Below are 27,472 nucleotides of genomic sequence, written 5' to 3'. Positions count from 1 at the left end.
ACTTAGGTCTCAGGGTAAGTCCCTAAGATCTTTGAGACTTAAAGCTCTGAGTGGCACTGTAACTGTTATGGATGGGCGTGTCGCTTACCACCAGGCGCACGATTTTTGTCGTGCCGTTACTTCGTATTACTTATAAAAAAACGTATCGTGCGAATCTTGGGAATATTTTTTTTTTTAATTCAAATGACGGGACGAACGAACAAGTCGTGCGCCGGATGGTAAGACATACGCCTGTCCGTAACAGTTACAATGCCACTCAGAGCTTTGAATTGCAAAGATTTGCAATCTAAGTTGACCAAGTCCCATGTGCCTGTAATTTCACCAGAACCCTTCCTTACCCTTCAAAATCGGAACACAGTAATGCTGACATTACTGCTTGGCGGCAGAAATAGGTAAGGTAGCATTGGACGAACTCTTTCACAACGAGCTACTAAACTACTACCCACAACATAGGAGATTATTGAACTTTCCGTACAAAAAGTTCGATTACAGTTTTTTATAAAAATTCTTTAAAGTTCAGTAACATGGGTCGCACCACGTTTGTATCATATTTATTTTAATGTATGTAGATAAATGCGTCTTTATGTCGCTGTCAACGCTTCACGTATTAATTAGTCATTTGACATGTGTTAATTAATTTGATATTTCACATTAAATTAATTATAAGCACATTTATAGGCGATAGAAATGCTGCCAATGTTTGACGCCCTTGAAAGACTGGAATAGATTAATTTTAGCGGTCTACAAATAGAAGTACTTATAGCTATGTATCCTCAGCCAAGTGTTTGTTTGACAATAAACTTGATTTAGGACTGTCTTTGAAGCTGGTTTCCGTACGGTCGGTTGGTCGGCGTCAATGTCGATGCGTTTTGCGGGTATTTGCAGACAGAGCTGTCATATTTTTTCATAAAGCTGGAGTGCGGAGGTGTTTACCGGCCATGTCGCGAGTTGACGCCGTGCCAAGCGCGACACTAGCTATTTCCATGCCCCACTGGTTTACTCGCTATGCTTTCAGTCTCGCACCATCGTCAACATACAAACTAATTGAACTATCTAATGATAGTCGAGTAGATATTGATTTTACGCCTACGTTTTTTCGCACAATGCATTGCAGGTTGATGTTATTAGTATACAAAAGCAATCTTATGTATAGACATCTTTGTTTCACACTTTGATGGTTCAACGGTTAAATTTCATAGATGAGGAGGTCTCGGGTTCGATTTAAGGAACTAACTTTTCTAAATTGGTTCTAGGTTGAATTTTGGGACCCCCGGAGTAAGGTTCATTTTTCTGGTACTCTTGATTTTCTTTAGTTTGAGACGAGGTAATCAAAGACATTGTCTGGCACATTAATTTGCCGTTAAAATGTTGATGATATTCCGAATTTCTCGCAACTTGTTTAATGCGAATTGCTGTAGCGTATAAAATTAGGCATTTACAATAGAAAGTGCACGAATAACTATAAGATGTAGTTATAAGTAGTACAGAATCATAAATAGAGCGCGGTAGTGTGGGTTTGCTGCCAAATTTCATGCCCTGATGGCTCTGGCATCTCTCCCGAGTACCGGCACAGCGTTAAACTAGCACCCAAACGTGCAAATAATGCCACGGCAATCATCATAGCGCCACGGCTCTAATGAGCTATAACACTATAAAACACACGTTCTAAAGTTCCATCAAGCAAATCGAAGACAGGTCTTACAATAATAATTTCGCTGTCTTGGCTAGCGAACAAATGACAAAATGCAAATTAGGAATGACTTTGATCATTGCGCGAAAGTTTGGGATCCTTTCCATCATTACGCGTCATAGTTTACAATTTACTCACATATATAATCTTTGCAAATGCATTTTATTTCACAAAATTTCGTTTAACACTAGAATATAAAAAAAATATCGAATTCAATCTGATTTCCATTTTGAGAAATCCTAACGAAGAATTTATTTAGAAATATTTATTTAGAAACTGCAAATGTTTTCTAAAAAAATATCTAGTTTGGATGATGACGGCAAAAAAACCGTTCAAATCCTATCTGTAAAAAATACATAGAGAAATTTATAAGGTAACTGTTGTGTTTGAATCAATAATAATGTTAATTTTCATTTAGGGCAAATTGAAGCAACACGCAATATCTAATAATACCATCACATATTTTTATATCTATTTTGTAGACTGAAAAGGACCGAAGTGCTGTGTAATTAAGAGGAGATAGGGTAATGACTCTAATCTACTGGAACGCCCTATATCTTCTTACTTATCTGATCGTAGTCTAGTCGACTGACTGAAGATTTTCAGAAAAAAAAAATCTATTCTGTAAAGCCGACGTATTCCATCAAACAAGACAAAAACGTGACTAAAGCTACTAATATACAGGAATAAAAATAATTGTAGCTTACATTCATTCAAATTGTTTGTTACTTACTCGTTCTGTTCAAATTTAACTGGAGAGAGTTTTTTTAATAAATGATATACCTATATACAATACTTCACACACTTCAGAAACAACCAAATACGATTTGCGCAGCGATTATACGGGTCGGTGCTTACAATTTCTGAAATCAGATGTCTCGGGAAAAGTGAGTCACCTGGCATCACACTGGTGACTGCAAGGGTGGCAATTTTTTTAACATTTTACATTCCACTGTACCAATAACAATCAAATGCGCCAATAATAATCAAATACAAGCCTTCGCGAAAACCTAGTCAATCTCATCCAGGCATCTAATTATATTATTTCCACAGGTGTATTTTTTCTATTTACCTATCTCTTACTTTAATGTTATACTTACAACAAGCCAGGGAAAAGCCACTTGATAATTTTGCGATCGTCTTCTTCTTACTGTGTCCATGCTTCTTTTATTTTAGGGCTATATCCACTTAAATAGTAAGTTACCTTCATGACTGCGCTATCCGTGGCCACGTAAAGATCTTCCCTTTTACAGGTACCTATTAGGGCACGGGGGCACACGAGTAAGTGATGCGTGGACTGTGTTGGGGCACCGCAGTCACATCGGGTTTTGCGATATTAAGGAAATATACAAAAGTGATGTCAGCCCTGGCATATAAGATCTTAGTAAATGTTTTTCAATGTGCTGGCTCTATCTACTCTTAAATTCAGAGCACAGCAATGCTGTTTTGTCGATTAGATAGGACGGTAGTACCTACTTTTATGTTAATAACTGAAGCAAAAAACGACCAAAAGACGGGATAGTTAGTCTGGTAAAGACTTCCTTTTTCCGTATTCCGGTGTTGCGCCAAGCGTAATTTAGACTACGCTATTAGGTCGCAGTCTTACCCGCTGACAAATAAAAGTTGAGCTTAGATGCGGTTTTCTAAACGACTCGGCGGCCTGCAGTATCAGTAACGTAGGTATAAAAAAATTTGAGTAGACTTTAAAAAGTATTATTTTTGTAAATATTCTCAAATTATAAGTATACATTCGCAAATAATTCAACGTTTATGTATGTGTAAATCATTTGACCACAAAAATAAGACAAAGAGTGGTATATAAAGACAAATATTGCGTTACACACTATCAGTGGCAAGAGAAACGCTTTGGTTATTTCAAACAGAATGTTTCTGCAATGTATTATTTTATAGAAGATCTTAATTATCTATCGGATACACAACTGTATCAATAATATATATAGAAAAAGTGTAGAGTAGATATGAATGTATTGTATACTCGTATGATTGTATGTAGAGTTTACTGGGGTCACATTTAAATTGGAAAAATGTTTTGTTGAAAATTATACCTATCATCGTTTACATCATTAAAATATGTGCAGTAGCTTAAGTGACACTTGGTCTATCATAAGATATGGTGAAGCATCTACATTAAAATATTAATTGTACATTGTATCAAATGTTGAATATCTAAATGTACAATTTTATTCAATCTCTTATATTGATTTGGCGGTCGACAGTGTGATAAAAATATCGCGATTGATAACGCTCGATAATTGATAAATACGTGAATGATACTTTTACAGACCTATTGAATCGTTCATTGTTTTGAAAGCGCGCTGATTTCACAGCTGTTTGTTCAGTTAATTTATAATATTTTGATTATAGTTATTGTGTATGTCTGAGGTTAATAATTGTTTCGTTCTGCAGCAAGACGATGAGAAGAAGAATAAGAAGAAACAGTCGCCAGTCGACGACCGGCCTGTTGTCCCTGCGCCGAGCGAAGCTATGCTCAATAGTGAGTACTTAATTTCAATCTTTTTTATTAGTGAAACATTAATACCTTTGATCACGTTGTTTTTTCCCACTTTAGGCTCTAGTCACAAATTTTTTTGTATTACGGATTATTTTATTATACGGATTATTACGTATTACGGAGCGACGGTTTTATTTATGATACCAAGAGACGGGACAAACGAGACGTGCATCTGGTGGCAAGCTACACGCCTGTACATAAGCAGTTGCAGTGACAACCTTAAATCGCATATATCTGAGTGGCATTATCCCTGCGCCCGTCACTCTTCGAAACCGGAAGTCAATAATGGTCACATTACTGCTTGGCGGCAGAAATAGGTAAGGTGGCAGTAGTTCCCTAGACACACAAGGAGCTCTACAGCTACTAAAGCTCTGCTGCAACGTAATTATCCAAAATATCTAGATTAGAATCAATTTGGAAACAGTTAATTTCCTAATTGTTCTGTCGGGAATTAAATACGTACTGTACGTTGCGTTCGATAAGTGATTTTTGTGGTTTGATAGTTTGATTTACTTCGTAATAATTTCCACGTAGTTAACCACGTAGCTCTGGGAATTGAGGATGCCGTTTAGCGTTCTTTAACGATGGACTTATTTATAGGATTGATTTATATCAGTGTTCAGTCCATGCCAGAAATGTAAAGGGAGCGTCAAAGATCTGTATGTACCACCTTGTTTAATTGATCTTGACAATTGGCATGAGTGTGGTAATCCAATGTAAAATATGGATTTTTTATGATAAAACTTACACGAACGTTTTCAGACAATAGTTGATAGTTGATTTCTATACAGTCATTATGTAAAAAGTATTATGAAATCAATAAGTAAAATTAAATCATTTATTGGTAACAATATCACAAATTTTGTTTTATTTTTGTTATTTTATTTAATAAAACAACTTAAAAGTAAGTTTTAAATTATATGATTTTATTAAAAAAGTTCTTTAATGTCGTAGTAGTATATTTTTTATCGAGCGACTAAAACAAGTCAATATACCTAATAATATATCCGAGGTGGTTTGCCACCCGAAGTTTAGCTATGTAGGCTGTCTATTACTCCAGGGGTTTATATTGGCTTTTAGTCTTGAGGTGAAAACTTTACTTTTCACTTCGATTGCGAGAAAAACAGAAATTTAAATCGCTTACGCTATACAACAAAATCACAACTAAAATTCTAAAGTTTTCGCGGTATTTTTTCAAACGCAACAAAACGCATTAGCGATCTTTGGCAATCATGAGCGGTTTCTAACGATTTATGTGCTACGTCGCGTCACTAAAATGGTCCTTCCACAAACAAACGCGGAAAAATAATATGGCGCCACCGTCTATGCGGAAAAGGCACGGAACTAAAACCTAACGTAGTCTTATGGTCGTATTCCATAACTCTACTCAATGCTTAAGTCATGATTTGAGTATGATTTCAAGCACAAGAAAACATACTCAAGTCCTTGCCATTAGGGTCGTATTTCCAGTGCTTGAAATCATATTCAAGTCCTGACTTGAGCATTCTGGAAGTTCAGCATTCTGGGAGCATTGGAGTTCTGGAATACGACCCTTAGAACGTAATATTTTTCATATGATTATGGTCCACACTTTATTTTATTGAATTTCCGCAGCGCAGAGATCTTTGTGAAACTGTAGGATTATTTACTTTGATGAATTATTTTAATATTAAATAATTATCTTTTTTTTGTGATTATTTTCAAGCGTAGTTTTAATTGTAACTGTATTGTTTCACTTATTGAACTTTTACCTCTGGCTGTTTGAGTTTGTGTAGTTCACTCGAAATAAATTAAAAAACTAGGTACTTTTTAGTTTCTATGTATTAGATGATACACTTTACTTCCGTTCCGTAAGGGTACATTGACGTACTTTTATATTGAAGATGGAAAAAATCTATGACAAGTGAAAAATTACTTTGCAATATATCTTTAAGTTAATCTTTTTTTTAATACATGACCTGAATACAAAGTCCTTCAGTTGAAAACATTTTAACTTAATCTTAAAGCAAAAGGGTGTGGCTAGCTGTATCTTTGATACTATGGTACGGTATGATATTATGGTACGTGGTGCGCCTTTTTTATTGCTGCAGAATGCGTATTTAGGGTTATTTATGCTGAAACCCTCATGGTTAGTATGGATGTTAAAAGGTAGCTATTTGCTGGTTATACTTACTACGTATTATGTTATTGTTTTTGATTATTGTTTGAAAAGGTTGTCACTAGTGTTGTAGTAAATGTTGTTGTTGGGACAGATTAAAGGCGCATTTATTCAACACGGATTTCATCGCGCTCACCTCGCGCGGCCGCCGCGCGCCGCGCAGCAGAAAACATTTAGTGTAATAAGCTTTTTAGCTAAATAGTTGAATTTTGACAATGACTTTTTTATATTGGTTTTACGACAAAAGAATGATAAGCCAAATTTTCTTCATTCATTAAAATCCTGTAGATATAAAATATTTTCTTCTCTATATACAATGATATTGTTTAAATATATTTCTTGACAAGACATTAACGTTCGTTACGTTATGTCAGCAGAAGATATTTCTTTAAAATTCCGCAACAGAATCAGTTTCTTTTTACAATATTTTAATCTGTATACGTCCAAGTTAGTCGAAAGTAATATATTGTTTGTTTGCTTGGTAAGCCCAAACCAATGTCGATGTGTTCCATGAAAATCCATTACGGCACCTTTTGGTAAATTGATGACTAAGGGTAAATTTGTACAAGTGACGACATTTTGTTTTAGTATGTGGACTCTGGGCCGGCCTTACCGTAGGGCGAACGAAGCGGCCGTTACAGGTGCTAAATACCAAAGGGCGCCTTGGTGATAATAAACAAAATAATTTCTTCGTTTTCCCTTATTTTGCTCATAAGCTTCCTGTCACACAGGAATGATGTCAATCATCTAAGTGTCAATCACATAAGTTAGTGCAGTGCCAACGAGCACAGAGGTTTTCAATCGATAAATTAGGCAGAGACTTTTTGAAGAAATTGTTGATCTCCAAGTTCCACGCGTGCAAGCGACTTCACGCGTCGAGCAAAAGGGGCGCCATTGTTGGATCTCGATCGATCTTAAAACTAGCCTCGGGCAGCGACACTGTGTGGACTGTATATAGACCTAATTACAGAAACGCTAGCTTTACGTGCAGGAAGATCAATTTGCTTCCTCGTACGTACCTGTCTGAGTATTTTGAATTAATGTGTAATTTATATTAAAAAATTAGGTACGTACACGATTGAACGCTCAAATAAAACAGCGAGAACCGCAAGTCATTCTCACTGCTAAAAAATAGACTGATTTAACTACTAGTATTAATACATATAATATCGCACATTCAAATTATATATATATATATATATATATATATATATATATATAAGCTGTATATATATAATATATTATATATATATATATATACGACGATATTATATTATATAATTATCAAACAATATACACATTATACATTATTAGTTTTTTGTCGTTCGCTATTTGTTTTTACATTTTGATACGTAAACATGACACGGTACTTGTAAAGATTATTTTAAAATTTGTGCATTTATCTGACTATTTATGAGACGGAAATCAAATCATGAAAATACCAACATTTGTATTTAACACTTTAGTGTGAAATACAAAGAGAACGTGTGCCCGCTCCGCGCCCGCCGCGCTCGGTGCCTTGTCGTCCATATAAATACACGGAATTCGACCCGCCGCGGTCCCGACGCGACCCGCGTCCGACTCGCACCCGTTCTCTTCACGATAACGATCACGTTCATATCTATGCCGCTTTGGATAAGAATGGCCCAAAGTGCAAAGCTCTCATGTTTCATTGATTTGTAAGCGAAGTCGAATATTTTTGTGTGAATTTCATAAGAGGGTTACATAGAAGAAAAGTTTTTTGTTTTAGTAATCAAGTTTAAAGTAAATATAATCGACATTCTGTCGCGAAAATATTCCAATGTAGATAAAGTTAAGAGACGTATTAATTTTGTCGGAAGTCGATATCGCATGTATTTACTTCGATGTTGTTATGTTCGTGATAAGAGGCTATCTATGAAAATGATATCACGGCAAGAACATCTTCCAATGATAATGTATGAGTCTTAAGATTTAGGACTTTCCTATAGTGTAGGCTCCTGTCTGGTACAAACATTATATTATTCTTTTTTGTATGTACGTTACGCGATTACTTATAAACCGATTTTGATGATTCTTTTTTTGTTAGAAAAAGGGTATCTCAGTATTGATCCCATTTAAATTTGAAGAAAATATTCCACCTCTAAGGGTGGTAAATTAGGGGATGAATCCGGTTTCGCGCACTTTCCGGTAACCGATTTCAATAAAACTTGGCAAATAGATGTCATTCCACGAACTTTTGAGGTAGTTTTTTCTAGTACTCTGTACTGAGATTATTATTATTCCTTGTGTTATTACAATTCATTGTAGAAGACAACGACAACTAAAAAAACTTAAAAACTATAACAAAACGCAAAAAACTAACACAAATAAAAACAATAAATAACTACTAGAGTCTCAAACTAAAAAGGAAAAAATAAATGTTATTAATGTTTAATATCATTATTTTGCGAAATTTGTATATCATAAGTCGCACTGTTCTGGCTCTCAAACGAGTGTTGAGGCCCAAGTCCGCCACACTGGCCCAATGCGGGTTGGAGACTTCACACGTCTTCCGAGGGTAACGAACTTTCTTCTACATGCGCTTTCATCACGATGTTTTCCTTCACCGAAAAGCTCATGGTAAATTTCAAATAAAATTTCGCACATAAATTCCGAGAGCTCAGAGGTACGAACCTGGATTTGAACCCACGGCCTCTGCTTGGGAGGCGGTAGGTCAAACCATTAGGCTACCACGGCTTCTACCTCCTATGAATTTGAAACCGGTACGGAGGCCAACTCCACTGATTTTATTCGCGTACCTATAGTGAAGGAAATAAAGTGATCAGTCCTAGCGCGCAGAAGAATTACGAAAACGCGTGACTCGTGACTCCTATGCTCGTATGCCGCCACAACGCTTTTCGTGGACCAGCAGGCTTAGCATGAGCCCGAGGACAAAAGTTATCTCTTCTTCGAAATGTCAATTTTCTCTCGAAGACAAAAGTTATCTCTTCTTGGAACTGTCATCGAAGAAGACATAACTTTTGTCTTCGAGCTCATGCTAAGCCTGCTGGGGCAATCCCTACTTACCTGGACAGGGCCTACTGGAAAGTCAATCTGATCTTGAAATCCATTTTGAAATCCACTCGACGTGTGTAAATGGTTCTTTTATCAATGCTTTTCGTAATTGTTTAGATTTTAAGTTCGACGGTTTTAGCCATTGCTTGTGTCTAGCTACAGCTAGCGACGCTACCATGGTTTCTATAATATAAATTAATAAATTTCTATAGCTACTGCCGAAATATCATTAAACCTGACTATATACATATATGTACAGTAAAATTACAGGCTTTTTTTCTTCAAAATGAAGTCTGCTTTCAGTAAAACGTTCTATCTGCAGTATTTAAGGTACTTTCCGTCCGTGTGGTAAAGCCGTGGGCCACCCTGTATAGTCTGTGTGTATCGTAAATATGAAATAATTTTTTGTGAACGTTGTTTTTAATCATGAGTCACGATCACAATATTTCACCAGCTCAATGAGGTGCCGGAGGTAGACTTTTCGAGATGATTATAAAAATTTTCAAATTTGCGCTCAATAAGTATATTTTTATTTCTTCCTGATTTTTGTCGATTCTTTCATGAATATGAACATTATTCATTTATTTATTTATTTATTTATTATTATTAGGCACATCAACATCAACTATTTGACAATCAACAAAAATTAGACATGAGGCTAGGACTGATACATATGACAATTACAGACGTACACAACATTCGCTACACGCTGGACTATACATATTTAATCAATTTCACGACAACAACACAGACATATTTACACAATACTTAAAAAAAAAAAGAAAAATTACTGGGTAATAAATTTTTTACATAAATTGAAAATTTAAAAAAACAAAAGCGAAAACAAAAACAATAGATTAATAGACATTTACATGCACGTACAATATTACCTTTACATTCATTGACTTACAATTATATTACATTCTATAATACTACCGATATACTGATATATCGGGTGTGGAGAAAGCAAGGTATCTCGTGCAAGCGCGCTGAACAGACTCCAGTCTTCGCGATGCCACGCCATATAATGGGTTCCACACTTGGCTAGCATATTCAACATTACTGCGTTAAAGTGAATTGTATAGAAGAACCTTTGTTGCAGTTCGACGGAAACCTTTTGCATTGCGTTTCACGAAACCAAGCATCTGGAAAGCCTTCGCAAAGATCGCGTCAATATGGGAGTTACTTATTTCTGTTACTTCTTGTACACAGCACAAGATTCAACTTGTTTGCGTAGTTCAGTGGCCTTTTTTTCTTATGAATTTAATATGGTACTGTAGTCTAGGCTCTACTCTATGAGTAGAAGTACTGGCTGAATGAATATAGATTAGTATTTAGAATGTATTTAAAAAAATAGGATAGAAAAAAGAAGAATATCTTGGCAGATCTAGAAGTAGCCTCCATAAGTGAATATGTGAAAAGCACAATAAATATCTAGTTATGAAGATAATCCCAGTTTATATTTATAAAGTACCTCTCGCTACGCAACCTGAACTACGTCCTAAGCTACAAATGGTGGAGGCAAGCCTATAAATGGTAGAAGCGAGTCTTTAATGATGGAAAATTCCAATGAAGAAAAATCCGATGTGAAAAAATTTTATATGTTTTTACGAAAAACCTCCAGGAAAGCGTACATAAGGTATCGTAGTTTATATTTTTACTTATATAATATTGTTTTATAATTGATACCAGTGAAAAGTGCAAGAAGAGAATATGTATTGTACGCCGCCACAAAGGTTTACTGGATTCAACGACGTAGATGAGTTTTTGAATCAGATTGAGGCCATCAGTGTATTAAATAATTGGTCTCTGATTTGCATAAGAGATACGGAGGGGTCAGCTCTACAATGGTACAAAACAATTTTTCTTCATACACGACGTATGATGTAATTGCACAGAAGCTAAAAGAGGAATTTCCCTCACAGATAGATTACGCCCGAGAGTTTTATTATAGGCGACAGGGGCCTAACGAATCGCTGACAAGTTATTTTTATAGTTTAAATAAGTTAGCGACGAAAGCGAATATCCAAGATGTTCTTCTTTTTTCTATCCTATTTTTTTAAATACATTCTAAATACAAATCTATATTCATTCAGCCAGTACTTCTACTCATAGAGTAGAGCCTAGACTACATCCCTCTTCTTCACAACTGAAGGGGTGAACATCCCTAGCTGGTGCCCTACCTATGATAGGCAACTTACATAAGTGATCAGCCTTTACTATAGGCTAGCCACATACTGCTCGGAAGCTACTACCTTACCAACAAGCAAACCACCGAGGAGGCTGTGGCTTTAGTCTGCCAAAAACCTATCTAAAAGGACAGACCGTGACCACATCCTAATCAAACAATTCAAAATATAATTATTCGTTAGCTATCCTAGCAATTTAGGTAACCTGTCTAAATCCTAACTCTTACATTTGTTTATATTTAGAGTCATATTATCATTGTTACACCACGACCACATTCTATCAAGATCAGCTTGAAGGAGTTCACAGTTGTTGGGAGTGGCACTTATATACAGCTTCAAGTCTTCAGCAAACAGTGAGAATTTGCAATGTTTAATGACTTGACTTACATCATTCACAAATATCAAAAATAGTATTGGTGCAAGGTGGGTGCCTTGCGGCACATCATATGTAGCGTAACATGCATGCGATTTGAATCCACAAGTAGCTACAAATTGAGATCTATTTGCAAGATACGATTTGAACCAATTCAAAAGCGAACCACATATTCTGTGGAGTTCTAGTTTGTTTAGAAGCTTAACGTGATTAACTTTACGAAAGCACTTTTGAAATCAGTATATACAGCGTGAGTTTCGTTATTTCTATCTATTTCTGTACTTATGACTGAGACGAATGACACCAGATTGGTAACTACCGATTTACCTGCGCAAAAGCCATGCTGACTATCCGATATGTTGTTTTGTACGTGATTTGATAGTATAGGGGCCACTATATATTCAAAAACTCTAGCAAAGCACGAAAAAACCAATATTGGCCGCTAGTTTTCCACATCGCTAGTATCACCTTTTTTGAAGATTGGACGACTCTTGCCTGTTTCCACTCACTGGGAAATATACCGGTTTGGATGGGCTTCTTAAATATAAGATATAATGGATGTGCCAGGGAAAAGCAGCATCGTCTTACCAGCATAGGATGAATGCCATTTGGTCCACCGCTCTTTGTAATGTCGATTCTTTTTAGAAGCTTTAAGACATCCCTCACAGTCATTAATATGTCACACATTGAATCGCCTAAGGCACGAGCCCCGGATATCCCACCAAGTACACTTTTATGGGAATAGACAAATGCAAAATGCGAGGCAAAAAGATTAGCAATATCCGTCCCCGTATCTGCCTTCGTTTGACCCTTGTGCATGGTTCCAGGCAACGACGACTCCGCTTGTCTTTGACCTTTTACATATCGCCAGAAGGCTTTACGATTCTTTTGCATTCATCTTCTATGTTGGTTTCATATCTGGATAGACATTCCTTCTGAAAAGCACGGCTACGATCCCGCATGATTTTAAACTCAATCTCACAACAATCAAACTCATTATATGTAATAAAACCTCCAGATAGTGCTAGAAACATCGTTTAAAGTTCTATTACCTATTGGAAAATACGTGATCTCTGTAACTACGTCGAAATTCCTATGCAAGCACATTATTGTACTTCAGTTATCTATATCCTATATTATACCGGCGTATAAATTTATGTCAGCTTTTGATATAAAAGATGACGATAAGAATCATCATGTGTGTACACAGTGTAATCTTAAGTCAATTTAGTCTTGTATATGATGCCGAACTGATGAGTCTCGACACAAACCTACTCGCAAAACATTGCTGATAGTGTCTGATAGTGAAAAAAAAACACATAAATAATTCTGAAGTTCATTATATTAAATTTTGTATGCTAATGTAGGAATGACGTATCAAAAGAAGGATAATGAATTTTGTAAGTGCATTGTCTATCGTGTTGTGTGGGTGCATATTATGGAGGTGGATAATGTTTTATCTGACGTTTCAATTAATTTTTCAAATTTTTTTCATGTATAAGTACATATTTATTAAGTTACGGGATAAATCGATTAGAGGTCTGTGTCATGTGTTACTGAATCAGGATCATCTTTTTATACAAAAAGGAATATCTAATCAAATTTCAGGTTTTTTTATAATACCAAGTGACGAGACAAACAAGACGTTTGGGCCTGGTGGTAAGCGACACGCCTGTCTATAACAGTTGCAGTGCCACTCAGAGCCTTAAATCGCAAAGATCTGAGGTACAGTGCCAAAGCGCTTATCACCCTGAGACATAAGTTGACAAGATCCACATGCCTGTAATTTCACCAGCACCCTTTTACCCTTCAAAACTAGAACGCAGGCAGAAATAGATAAGGTAGCAGTAGTTCCCTGGACGAAATCTTCTACAACTTGGAACAACAAGGAGTTCTACTGCTACTAAACGCTAGTAGTAATTGTGATAATGTGCAAAAACAGAAAATGAAAGACGTATGGTTGTACAATTTTTGTCCACATATTTCGCACCCTTGCTGTAATAAGGTCACATTTATACAATGACTTCTTTTCAAGAGGCTTAATGATTTTGGTACCGAAATTAGTTGAAACGATGATTTTCTTTAGGACTGTTGGACCTCCTGCTCGGTTCCACTAGTGTCCAGACTGGGAGAAATATTGATATGGCCTACATTTATTTCTCTCATGAGTTGGATAATAAGTCGAAAATCTCTGTGTTCATCAGTAAAATATATTTCATATTGAAGTACATACGCCAGCACATCAAGCTACACATTGACGTATCTTGTTCTGTTGCACTAGAGGCGATTTTCGAACAAAAATGTCAATCTTATCCAGAATCTCTGGACTTTAGCGGTACTGAAAATTGAACCTAAAGGTGACTCATTTGTGATGGCGATATGTTTTATTAATCCAGTGCTGGAATCCAGCGCAACAGCTAATTAGTCAACCTTCGCCTAATATTGCCGCTGGGTAGCAAGTAGTAAGCCTGCAATAAAGTAAATTTAGTAATATTGTGTATATTGTATTGCAGACCTCCGCACAGCGTTTGGGCTGTTGGATCGAGACAGTGACGGGCACGTGACGCCAGCGGAACTGCAATTCATGCTCAGGAACCTCGGGATCGTGGTCAGTGACGACCTCATCGCGGATCTCATAAAGGACGCCAGTAAGACTGGTCAGTATGCTCTTGACCCTATATGTCCGTCAATTATTTTGTTACATCACACAAAATATTGCTACTTTTAATGAAGCAATGGCAATTATTGTCACCTAATAAGTCAATAAATTAAATTTATAGCGAGATTAACTCGACAGCGCGTGCCAAAATAAGTGTAGAGCACTAAAAAAAGAACGACGTTGTTACCGTAAACACCAGGAGACTTCATTATATTGGGCGCCGCCGAATTTTCTCAACTAAAATACATTTCGTAGTTACATGCTATCATCAAGAAATAAAACGAAAATAACAAACGCAACTAAAATTAAACATGTTAATCGAGTTCAAGCGGCAAGAAAGCGTTGATTCCATCCCCAATGCAAAGCTTTACAGGCTCAAGGTCACGAAAATTACACTTGGAACTGGTGGTCGATAGTTCAAATACCGAGTCTAACACTGACCTTCAATCTGTTGATATGAGTTAGCGCCTTGGCGGTCTTGGTACGGAAACATTATTTGCGATGTCATTAAATTAAAAATGTCCCAGATGGGGATGACATTGTCGAAAATAGTTTTTAAAATAACCAATGTCTTCAGCCATGTAGTGAACGTTGCCCTTGCTATGTTTAATTGAAGCCTTGCCAAATAAGAACGTGTCGACAATTTTTAACGAGATACTTAAACGATAGCCACATCACACGAGGTTTTAGAAGGCGTAAATATTCTGTTTCTTTAACAATATCTGTGAAAAGAATCGGGATGATTATAATTGGAATTGTTTTTGTTTGGATATTGCCCAATCCGTATTATTCTTGGCAAGATAGTGGTGGAGCAGTGTTTGTGCTTAGATAAAGGAAAGTTAATCAATAATGGATAATTTATTTGCGGTTTAATTCGGTAGGGTTATTGTAAAATGGCGTGTGGCACGGCGGGGCCGTAGGGCGGACGTAGGGCGGCTTCCGGCGACCTCGCACTCTAACAAGGAGGGCGCGTGTAAACTACCTACTGTAGCTTCGAATCAAAGTATGACTCATTAATTTAACATTGAACTGACTTCTAGATGTTATTTGTAAGTAAATGAATGACCTTTTTATGAACCTATCATACATATTATAATGAAGTTAAAAACAAAGCTAAGAGGTTTCAATTATTCGTAAAAGGTACTATTTATTGCTTACTTACGCCATTAGATTCAGATAAATATTTAGCTATATGCAACTTAATCATGATATTAGCTATGAGAATATAAAATAAAATATAAATAGTATTTCAGTTCTTAGTGTGTATTGTATATTTTTCTTTCAATACACTCATACAATAAAAAAACAATGAGTAACAGAAATAGCAAATACGCAATACTAGCGTAATATCAGCTAATCTGGAGATTCAATGTACATTTTGTACATACTTCCTATTGGCTTTATAATCTCAATTGAACTGAACTTGCATTACGAATTGTGCAACAAAAAATAAAAATGTGGTTGGTGCTGTGTTAACCCTAAGGCCACAAATTCGCAACAGTGGTGGTGGTGCGTTCAGCGGACGTCCAAGTTTACACGTACATTGTATCTTGTGTTGGATGTACCCAACACAATATACAGGGTTGCTCGCAATGTATTCGCAAAACTTAACGCCCCGCTGAACACACCAACACCGTTCCAAATTTACGGCCTAACGCTCCACTGGTGGGCACGGATCTTTAAGAACCAATTCGATTTTTTAAATTTAACGCCGTTTATTGGTGGTATAAGCATGTCATATCAATATGACTATAAGAATTGTTTGTATTTGTCGTCATATTTAGTGGGCATTAAAATAAATATAAGATCTGTTTTATGTAAAGTTTATATTATCCGTTTTTTATTGCAAGCCTATAAAAAGGTATTATAATTGTAATTAAAGTAAAAAAAAACGTTGTTTTGAAGTACCTACGCTGTTTACCTACATAAGTCGAGATTTTCAGATTTATTGCAAACTTAACGAGCAACACTCAGTGTTTATCACAACTGTTTATTGTCATTAATCGGAGACCTTACAGCTAATTAAAATTTAAGTCAGGACGTAAAAAGTACAACAGTAGACTTTATCGTTATAGCTATAAACACGCAAGAGTTAAATCGTTTATGTTCTGCTGGGGTTTCGATAACTGATCACTGAAACATCTGAAACATTTTACAAGCAGTTTAAAAGTTACTGTTGACGTTTAAAAAGGGTGCGCCTCACTTATGCGAAAATTAAATAAACTAATTTCAAAACAAATACCGTTCATTTAATATAATTTTTATTTCGACTAATTTCACTTCTTACAATTTAACTTCATATAATTCTTGTTTCATATAACATTCACATTTTATAATTTTGTTTTATATTGGTAATAGCTCATTATATTGGTATTATTTAAATTGAGAATTATATGAAATTATTGTTATATAATATGTATATAACAATAATTTCATATAATTCTCAATTGAAATAATTTTTACGTGGTATAATATCACTATTCATAAATTATAAGTTTAAACCCGACTCGCCATGGTATACTAACCTGTTCGATTCTAGGAGTGTAATTTAAAAGCCTGAGGTGCGGAGGGAGAGTTGTTAATATGGTTTACAATGCTGAATTTTCATTTCGACAAAGTAATTGTTTTTAGACACTGGATTACTTGGTGGTTTAAGTAAAACAAACGTATTTTATATAAGTCAAATCTTGGTTGCGGTTCCCACTCAGTAAGGAGAACTTTTTTCGTTTCCGAACATGTTTCAGACCAAATTATAATTAATATAATATTAGTATTAGGGATATCGTGTTTGGGAAATAATCGAAATGAAATTTAGGTATAATAATGTTAACTGTGCTTTATAACTTATGATAGTTATTAAAAATGAGCCCTAGTGTAAGTGATCGTTATGAAAAATGAAATTATAAAATGAAATTAATTAAAGAAATTTGCATTAAACGTTACTTATACGAAGTGAATTTATAGGAAGTAAATTATGTCAATTGAGTATTATGTGAATAATATTTATGTAATACATTACACACTCGTTTAAAAAATATAAATTACCTTTATGTGAAAAATACAATAAAAGTATTGAAGCAATGTTAGCGGAGCGATGCAATAACGGAGTCAGCAGATGCTCGTACGTGCCGGCATTTCGTATGTGCGGACTTTAATAAAGCGCCACTACAAACCGCACACTCCTCGAATCTTACCTATACGAGTATATTCTGTGGTATCTTATTCCATTATAAACTGTCTCGTGTGGTTACCTTTTGAGAATGCCTGTTGATAATACGAGCGTAATTAATTGTAACCTAATTGCTAAGGTTGACGAGTTGACTTCAGCTTATATTGACATTATAACGTGATATTTCGATCCCGTTTTCACTAAAACTTAATGCGAATGTGATATGATGTGCGGCATTATACCTACAGATAATAAGAATAAGACCGCTAGGGGACTGATGGAAAAGCTTTAAGATTTCACAACAAGACACCGGTCTGTTTGCAACTTTGTTCTTTTTGTTATTTTGGTCATTTTCGCACTTTGGTCATTGGTCCCCAGAACGCAAGTTTGGAATTAGGACCGAGACATGTACCTACACAGTGACAATTTCATTTCGAAATTCATAGTATACGAATAGTTCAACGATATTAAGTACTAGCGAGTCTTTGTTATAGTCGCACTCTCAATATATGTATACACACAAGTCCCTAAAATCTTCTTAAATCTTTATAAAACTTATTAAGCCAAGTAATTTGATAGTCGAGCAGTTTAAATATCTCGGTCATCTGGTCACTAGCGATCTCAAAGACAATGCTGACATAGAGAGGGAGCGAAGGGCTTTATCGGTCCGAGCTAACATGATCGCCCGCAGGTTTGCTCGTAGTCCTGCAGTTAAATTTCAGTTTTCTGTACATCTTTCTAAACGTGCAGCCTGTGGTAGAAGTATTCTCAAAAGTCGTATGGGGCCCTCCGTGTCTAATACAATAATGCGTTTAGGGTGCTGATGGGGCTGCCCGGTATTGTAGCGCTTCGGGCATGTTCGCAGCGGCGCAAATCGATTGCTTCTACACGATCATGCGCAAATGTGCATCGGCACGGGTGAGCAGGCTACGGGCCAGCTCCAACATCATCCTACGCATGATAGTGGACAGGTTCGACTGTCCGTCACTTCACGGCACTGTGCTTGTCACTTGAATGTCATTAGTAACACTTAGATCATAAGTAATTTTGTTACTAACCATCTGTAGATTTTAGTCAATTCAGTTTTTAATTTTCAGTGTTTTTCTTTTTAATTCAGTTTTAATTATCTAAATTTTAAATATATAATATAAGTAATATGATAATAATATAATTTGAAATATGGATTGCAATTATCTGAAATAAAATATTTTTATTTATTTTATTTATAATAATAATAATAAATTTATTTACCGTAACTTACAATTAACAATCACATATTTGAACTGTGATCCCCACACTAGGCTACGCCTGTCTCGTGGGAAGCAAAGCAGGTAAGATTAACCGAAATAACAAAGCGGCTTATAGCAACAAGAATTAAGTTAAAAAGGAGTAAAATACAAAAAATAACAAAAAGAAATGCTTATTTGAAAAACAATAACCATTCACCACGAACATAACTAATTTTAAGTTACTTACATAATTTAACAATAGGTATATATTACACTTTGTGCTGCATGTTTAAGAGAGTATTAGGTGTGTGTGGTGGGGTGTGTGTGCGCTTGTGCGCGTGTGCGAGAGAAGGTAGGACAGTGAAAGCGTGATCTTGTATGTCACGTGTGTTAATTGGATTTTTACGATAACACGCGTAGTATTTCTTCCGTAGTATTTTCTTTTTGCCTCAAAAACACCACAAAATTTAATGTCACATTTATTTGCCAGAATGTTGTAGATACGCGGAAACAGGAAACCACGAAAACGGCGCGCAAACCTAGTACACACATAGGAGTTGGAGGAATTTTGAAGAGTCTCTTCTTCAACAAATCTGAGTTTAAAGGCATATTTAGAACTTTTTGGTGTTTATAAACGGTAGGTCGCATCGTCGTTGCTTGCGCAGCGACACCTTTAAAACAGCTCTCTGAGCTCTTTTTAAAACCAAAAGAGATGTTCTAGCAGTTCCTCCCCAGGCGAAAATAAAGTACTTTAAAATTGATTGGCATAAAGCGAGATATATAGTTTTCAATAGTTTGCCATTTGTAGCCTCTCTTAGCAATTTCATAGTGTAAATAAGCTTCCGTACCCTACCGGCTGTCATCGTTATGTGTATTTTGAAACTAAGATTTTCGTCCAATATGACACCTAAGTACCTTACAGAATCGGCCCTTTGTATAATATCGCAACTACAGTCAGCGTCTGAGACCCCACAGCTTTCGATATGTACTTTTAAATGTCATTTTAGATGGCGGGCTAGAGATGCAAGTTTTGTGAAAATTTAAAAAACGTGTTTTTTCTGCATTTAGCGTGAGAAGATTATTATTTAACCATGCGGTAATCTTACGCATACCTGCCATCGCTATAGCATTGACGCTATTCCACGACTGACCGTGAAAAATAAGGGCCGTATCATCAGCGTAACACAAAATTTCACAACTAGGGATTTGAAGGATTTTGTCCCTTCAAATCCCTAGTTGTGAAATTTTGTGTTCGTTGATGTACGCTATGAAAAGCGCGAGACCTAGTATGCTACCCTGCGGGACCCCGAAGAAGATACATTTTTGGCTGCTCAGCAAACCGTTAACCTTGACACATTGGCTTCTATTGGTCAGGTAACTGGGAAACCAGTGTAAGGCCGTTCCACGTATACCACAACATTCTAAATTGCGAATTAAGATAGGAATCGACACCGAATCAAACGCTTTGGCTAGATCTAGGAAGACGCCAATACAGCTCCGACCCCCATCCAGGTGAGAGATCACTATTTCTGTTAAAAGTATTACGGCACCCTCAGTAGACTTCCCTTGACGAAAGGCGAATTGGCGAGAAGAGAGTATATTAGTCTTTTCTAAAAATTTGACTAGTCGCTTGTTGACAATTCCTTGCAATAGCTTGGAGTATGCACCGAGAAGAGATATAGGACACTAGTTGCTAGGAATATCGTTGGGTCCATTTTTATGTATCGGGATCACTGTAGCAGTTTTCCAGCTTTGCGGAAAGTGGCCTGTAGACATGCTAAGGTTAAAGATTGCAGCTAGAGGTTTCGCTATGATGCTGACGATGGCTTTTAAGAGTCTGTTGTTAATACCATCCATTCCAGGGGCTCTTTTTGCGTCAAGAGATTTAATAACACCATAGACCTCATCCTCATCAGTAGGTTCTATAAAAAAAGATGTAGTATTAAATGTGACCGATATTGATCTTTGCAGCTAGATTCCTGAGTTTCGTTAAGTATAGTCAATATGAGACTTGCAAGACTGTGGCCCGCAGAAGAGAAATAGAAGTTACAATAGTCGAGAGATTCCTCAATGGACGATTTACTTTTAGTTACAGCGTCAGCCACTGAGACTGTGGTATTTTTATGTGTAATTCGACTTATTGTGCCCCAAAGCTTTTTGGGTGCATGTTTGTTTTGTGTTAATTCTCGGTTATCATGTTCAGATTTCATGTTCCTCAAAAGATTGATATAAAAATTTCGGTAATGAGTGTAGATAAGTTTCTTTATTGAATTGTTTGGATCTTTACGATGCTCCAGGTGTAATTTATCTTTATGTTTAGAACATCTAATCAGTCCACGGGTCATCCACGAGTTCAAAGCAAAATTAGTACGGCTAATCTTTGTTATTTTCGAGTGTTTTGATACATAATTAGTGATCATGGAAGAGAAAGAAGCAACGGCATTTTCAACATTTTCATTATTTATGACGGGAGACCAGTCACAAACACAACAATAGATTAACAATAGATTCCCGTCTTTTTTTGAAGTGTTTTTTTTTGTAAGATTGTTGTTCGAATTAAAAGTGAATTTTGAAACGAAATTGTACATAGCATAATGAACTTTCTATCAATCGTGTAAAGCCTGCAGTACATGTTGGTCGAACGTAGGCGAAAGCGAGCGCGAGCGTAGGCAAATTGGTACACGGCTAGTGCTACCGTCTACACATTCGACAAATTGGAAGAAGAGCGATACAAATGGTGAATGTAGATGAGTTTTGCTTGTCAGTTTTCATTGTGCATTGAAACTAAGTATATGGACGATGTAGAAGTGGAACTTACAGCTTACATTAACATTTTGAAACTTTGGATTTAAATCGCGTATATTTATTTTTTTAACAAACAAAACGTTTCGGGCCCTTTCCATGTCCCATAGTCAAGGCTGACTGAGATGGTAAAGTCATCAACCAGTTATGTCTAATATTAATGCAAAAAGCCTATGTTTCACTATAACTATAAAAGTTATTAATTTAGTTATCTATCTCTTTATCTATCTATTTTTCACAAACATGTACACTATTGGTAGAGCGCAGGCGAGCGCCTTTCATTTGTGCAGAAAAACCGACACCGTTCCGAAGTGCGATGAATGGTCTGACTATGACGTATGACTGCGAGTTGTGCCAAGCCCCGCCAAATACACGTTGGCGCTCGCTTTTGCCTAGGCGAGCGACCGAGGGACGGCAAGGCAAGGCAAATAGGCTATCTATATGTTGGTATTGGCATTCACTCGGCAAACCCGGGCCAACATGTATTGGCTGGCTTAACGTACAAACTAGATGCGATACGGTAACTGCGCGAATTCCCGCGACTCCGCGAGAATTCTCCGGAACACCGCGACCCGTTTTTTGGCTCTCCATTACACGACCTGTAGATGAAATATTGCATATATTTGCTATAGTATATTTTATCTGAATGTTATCTTAAGATTTTGTTTTGATGTAAAAATATTCTTAATACATATTTTTCATAGTGTTGCAATATACTGCAATGAGGCGATTTAAATTTTAGGTTTTCTAAGGGATTTAAGAAAAACTAGTAATAGAGTTTCTACCCGTAAAAGCCATTATATCTAGTTATAGATAATTATAAGATTCAGTCTAAATAAATTGGCATAGAGCTAGAGCTTAATAGATTGAGTGTGCTGCTTGGGCTAGTTTGTACGTTACATATTACATAATTAACATAAAGTTTAGCTATGGTTATAAAGCAATGTAGAATGAGCATAGGGGTTGGTTTATGTCTAACGTTATGACGTGACGAAAACCATATTTTTGAAATTTCTCTACCGAAACTTTTTTCTATCGCTCGGGAATCAGCCAACCCTTTTGTAGATTGTCATATTTCATTTTGTTCCTCATTCATTACTTAGCTTCATTACACACTTGGGTGTAGCTTTATAGTGTTATTAGTCTAGAGTCCACAATCGTTTGTTGCGTTGTACACAAACGTTCTTATATAAGCATCTGTGCTACATTTTCAGCGCGCTTAAATGGATTAGATTATAAGGTTGTTTTGTCCGCATTGACGATTAATCCTAGCTATCTTTCAACTGCACTCGGCGGGCGCGCACACATATAAGCCGTGCTGCTACATTTGTATGGAGTTACTATACTTGTCTTATTGTACTATGCTGATATTAATCTGTTTGAATTTCTATTTAATTTTAAGAGATTATTTATGAAAGAAACCAGTCAAAGATCTTTGTGAACTTTGCACATTTTCCCGTGACAATTATCTATTATATTCGTAAACTACAAGGAAACTTATAGAATATTTCTTTTCCAGGCAATGGATTAATAGATGAGAATGATTTCATGCAATGGGTGACAAAAATACAAGCCATACAAGGCTTAGATGTGAGTGCGAGCGGGGGCGACTCTGAGGAGGAAATAACGAGAGACCTGCTCGCGGCATTCAAGTAAGCACCTAATTAAATTAAAATATGTGCGTAGTAAACCTTCATCTCACCTGATGAAAACTGACAATGAGGTCGACGATGGAACATGCAAGCCTATATAATGCCTATTCACTCTCGCCTTGAAAAGGCCAAGTTATAGCATTCAGGCAACAAATTCAATATTCTGAAAATAAACAAAACACAAGTAGAGATAGACATTCCTTTCTTCCGCAAAAAACTATTTATTATTTACCGTACGTAAAAAGGTAAAGAATATTTTATTACAAATTTTCAATCTAACCTTGCATTCTTTTGCGACCTCTATTGAGATATATAGCGGCATGTAAGAACAAATTAAGCATATCACACAGTATTAAGACCTATTGTTCGAGAATAAAGTATAAATATAGTCATCACAAGAAGGCTATTGATAACGTGACGCAGACGTTCATTGCATAAAAGCAATGGATGAGTTTGCTAAGGTTCGCTGAGTTATGCAATAGAATTATTGTGTAAAGTTGTGAAGGCTTTGTGTGATTTAAGTAATATTTTTCAAATAAGAGAAATGCTCAATACCAATTCAATATAACACAAAAATCTAACACAAAGAAAAATTCCATCGATCCGGCTGGACCAAAAGAATTTATCTCAGCGGTATGGCGAGGTCGCTGGTGTCACGTCCAGCCATCGGAAGGAATTTTTCTTTTTGTTCGATCTTTATATTAATAATTATAACGAACTAGTGGAGTAATTTCACAAAAATAATTGAATATTATGGTAGTAAAACATCGTGATATTTAACAAACTTAATAATAAAAAAAAAGATTAAGATAGATATTGTAAACCGTCCATAGGGGTAACAGAATAACTGACGCCACGACGTAGTGTTCTGAGTATAAATAAATATAATACAAACACATCTAAGGCTGTATTCAGTAGCTCATACATGCAAGAAATTATTGAATACTCTTGTATGTGAATGTGAGTGCCGCTGCCGCACGACCGAATACTTGCTTACATTCATGCGTGCGAGTGGCTCAGGTGCAAATATGATCTAATACAACGTTTGTTGCGTTCACAGAGTATTTGATCGCGATGACAACGGGTACATAACGCGGGATGAGCTGCGTTCCGCATTAGAGATGATCGGCGAACCGGTGACAGACGCACAGCTAAACCAAGTGCTTGCCCTTGGCGACATCGATCACGACGGACGCATTGATTATGAAGGTAAAGAAATTCACATACGTCGCAATCCACTCGACAATTTCAACGTAACGGACACAGCTTATTTTTAAATACTGGACTCAGAAAAATGATATTTACGATTTATGTACTACCTAATTTGTAATTAAACTTTCCTTTTTCTCAGAATTCGTGAAGATGTTGCTGTAAACATATTGTGTACCGTCGAGAGCAAACCTCACTAGATGTAGGTAATAATAGAATAAAGACAAGTGGTCGACGCAGAAAGGGAGCCTCGAACAAAGCTGTAGGACACAGTCTATGTGTAAAAATGCTGAGACACGGCTGGAGTGAAAGGATGAAAATCTTCTTAAAAATATAAGGCCGTCACTACATGTGAGCTGATCGTGCGAATGATTGTCTCGCGCTTATGTAAGTGTTATTAAAGTATGCCATTAATTGAACCTAGACCCGAGTGCCGCATGACGTGTGTGAGCGGGAAATGATATCGCTCAGTCATGTGAGCGGATTACAAGTAAATGATTTCTAGGTAAGGCTGCACACACATCAAATCGATACAGAATACTGTTTCAACAACCATCCATGTTTACATGACTCCCACTAAGTTGTAGATTTTGTGTTGCTGTAGACGTCACTTCGCTGGTGATGTGTCTGGACCCTAAGCCTTTTTGTATTGAAGGTAGAGATTAAGTATTTGTACATAGAATTAATTTTGTATGTATATTACAATAACTTTATTACTTACGTAGTGCAACTAATTTAGAGTTTACGAAAATCGTAATTTTTATTCACCTTTTCTATGTCGACGATTCCGCGGTATTTGTGTACTCGATTGCCTCACAGTATTTTTATTAAAATTGTATTTTACTAGTCATGATATCGACATTTGTCCATCCAGTTAAAAATGCTTTTTTAATACTTAACATACGTATTAATTATATAAAATATTTGTTCTAAGTAGAGATTTTATTTAGATAAGTATATGTGGAGATTGTTGGAAATAAGTGTACGTACTTTTATTATAGATATCTATTTTCTAAGATCAAGAAGAATTGTCCTAAAAGATAAAGTATTATAATTTACGTATCATTTAGAATTCTTTTTATAATAATGTTGTAACTGGTGGCAGCTGAAATAAAAGCAACGATGTTTTCAAATAATTTTTAACTAGTATTATTTAAAAAATCGGTATGATATAAATTGAAATTATTCTATTGCTAATTTATGTAATGTATGTTACGTTAAAGTCGGCTAAATTTGATAACCTCGAACTCCGTTTTTGCATGATATCTTTTTCTTAGTTTTCAAGCGCAAAGCTGAAAATGTAATTTGTAGACCCTTTTTTGATTAAAAAATAAGGGTAGGTATAATCATAGATTGTTATATAATTATTTCCAGTAATTCTGTTTTTGTACCTATTCAAAAATGGACGTTACGAGATTTACGGATTTATCCGATTATGAAAATTTTGGCTATCACCAGTTTCAATACCGTTAAAGTACATCAGGAAACAATTATAGGTAACAAGTTGAATTGACACCGAAACTTGAGGAGTATAAAATTATGGAAGTGATACAATACCAAAATTACTTATTAATTAAAAATATTAATTAAAATGTACAAATGAAATGTACTAATTCTAGGACGAATTTTGTTGTTTTGATGTTAGAGCGAATGCGATGCCCTATACAACAACTTCACGCTCATTGATATCTTTATTATACATAAATAATTTGTATATATACTTACTACAATTCAGGTAGTGTTCTCCTATGTTGTACTTCAATTGAAATGTACTTAGATCGTTGATTTTGTTTTCTGTTAATTCATACAGTTGTTTGAACGTCTCATAAAGAGTAATTTTATGGTTGTGAAGTATAATTTATATAGAAATATTGTATTCTATTTTCCAAATATTATTTTTATTGAGAGTTTTTAATATTACAGAGTTTATGCAAGTGTGAACTATTAAGTATTACCTAAATAACTATTATTAAATAACATAACGGCCTCCGTGGTCGAGTGGCTTGCACACCATGGTGTCACCATCTCTGAGGTCCCGGGTTTGATTCCCTGCCGGGTCAGTGTAGAAACAATCTTTTCTATATTGTCTCAGGTCAGGGTGTTTGTGGTACCGTCGTTAGCTACTTTACATTGGGATCAGAGCAACATATGTGATGTTGTCTACTATTAACAATATTATTATTAATAACTGTTTCTATGTAAATATGTGTTTGACTTTGATTGTATCAAGAGCACATCAATCTTGACACTTTCCTGTCGCATGTGCCATGCAACTCGAATTTAAATCTTTACACACGGCGATTTTTAGCAACGCGTCTAGGTACAGAAATTCAGTCGCGATGCAGTCTCTAATTTTGCTTAATCTAGCTTTACGTACACGCATGACTAAGCAGCGACAATCGCGATATACGTTTTAATGATTCAACAAGCGACAGCATCGATTCAGTCGCGCGTTTGCATCGATTCAATCTTCTATATATCGCTACTGTCGCGTTTCACAAACGCGCCTTTGTATCGCTGCTAAAAGTCCCTGTGTGTAACCGCTCGTACATAAATAAACTGGTATATCGTTTAGAAAGTAGTCAATAGTTCACACTAGCAGTATTTTTCACGCATGTTAGTTTCTAAACGAGCCTTCCAAAGGCAGATGATGTGAGATGAATGTGATCAATAAATATTAAATTTGTTATTTATTTTATTTGCAATTTTACATCTAGTTTCCCCTTCGGTCCCGTACACGCTATAGGTTAACATGAAAAGTTAAATAATTTTT

The 27,472-nt window shown here is 35.9% G+C and overlaps 1 protein-coding gene across 4 annotated transcripts in view; it reads left to right on the top strand.

The window, feature by feature from the left end:
• Positions 1–26,749, top strand: part of LOC113235568 (calcium-binding protein E63-1) — a 41,590-nt gene extending 14,841 nt beyond the window's left edge. For 3 of the 4 annotated variants that reach the window (XM_026471304.1, XM_026471306.1, XM_026471307.1), the window contains 5 exons: positions 4,118–4,205; positions 14,493–14,636; positions 23,358–23,490; positions 24,551–24,699; positions 24,842–26,749. In XM_026471304.1, coding sequence (XP_026327089.1) covers positions 4,118–4,205; positions 14,493–14,636; positions 23,358–23,490; positions 24,551–24,699; positions 24,842–24,864 — 537 coding nt within the window. In that variant the 3' untranslated portion in view covers positions 24,865–26,749. The remainder of the gene's footprint in view (positions 1–4,117; positions 4,206–14,492; positions 14,637–23,357; positions 23,491–24,550; positions 24,700–24,841) is intronic. The other variant, XM_026471305.1, reaches the window with a different exon arrangement.
• Positions 26,750–27,472: the final 723 nt, after the last annotated feature.

This window comes from Hyposmocoma kahamanoa, unplaced genomic scaffold (assembly GCF_003589595.1).
Source record: "Hyposmocoma kahamanoa isolate Upper Pololo Valley unplaced genomic scaffold, ASM358959v1 88, whole genome shotgun sequence".
In the NCBI taxonomy this organism is placed as follows: Eukaryota; Metazoa; Arthropoda; class Insecta; order Lepidoptera; family Cosmopterigidae; genus Hyposmocoma; species Hyposmocoma kahamanoa.
This window is presented reverse-complemented; position numbering and strand designations above follow the sequence as displayed.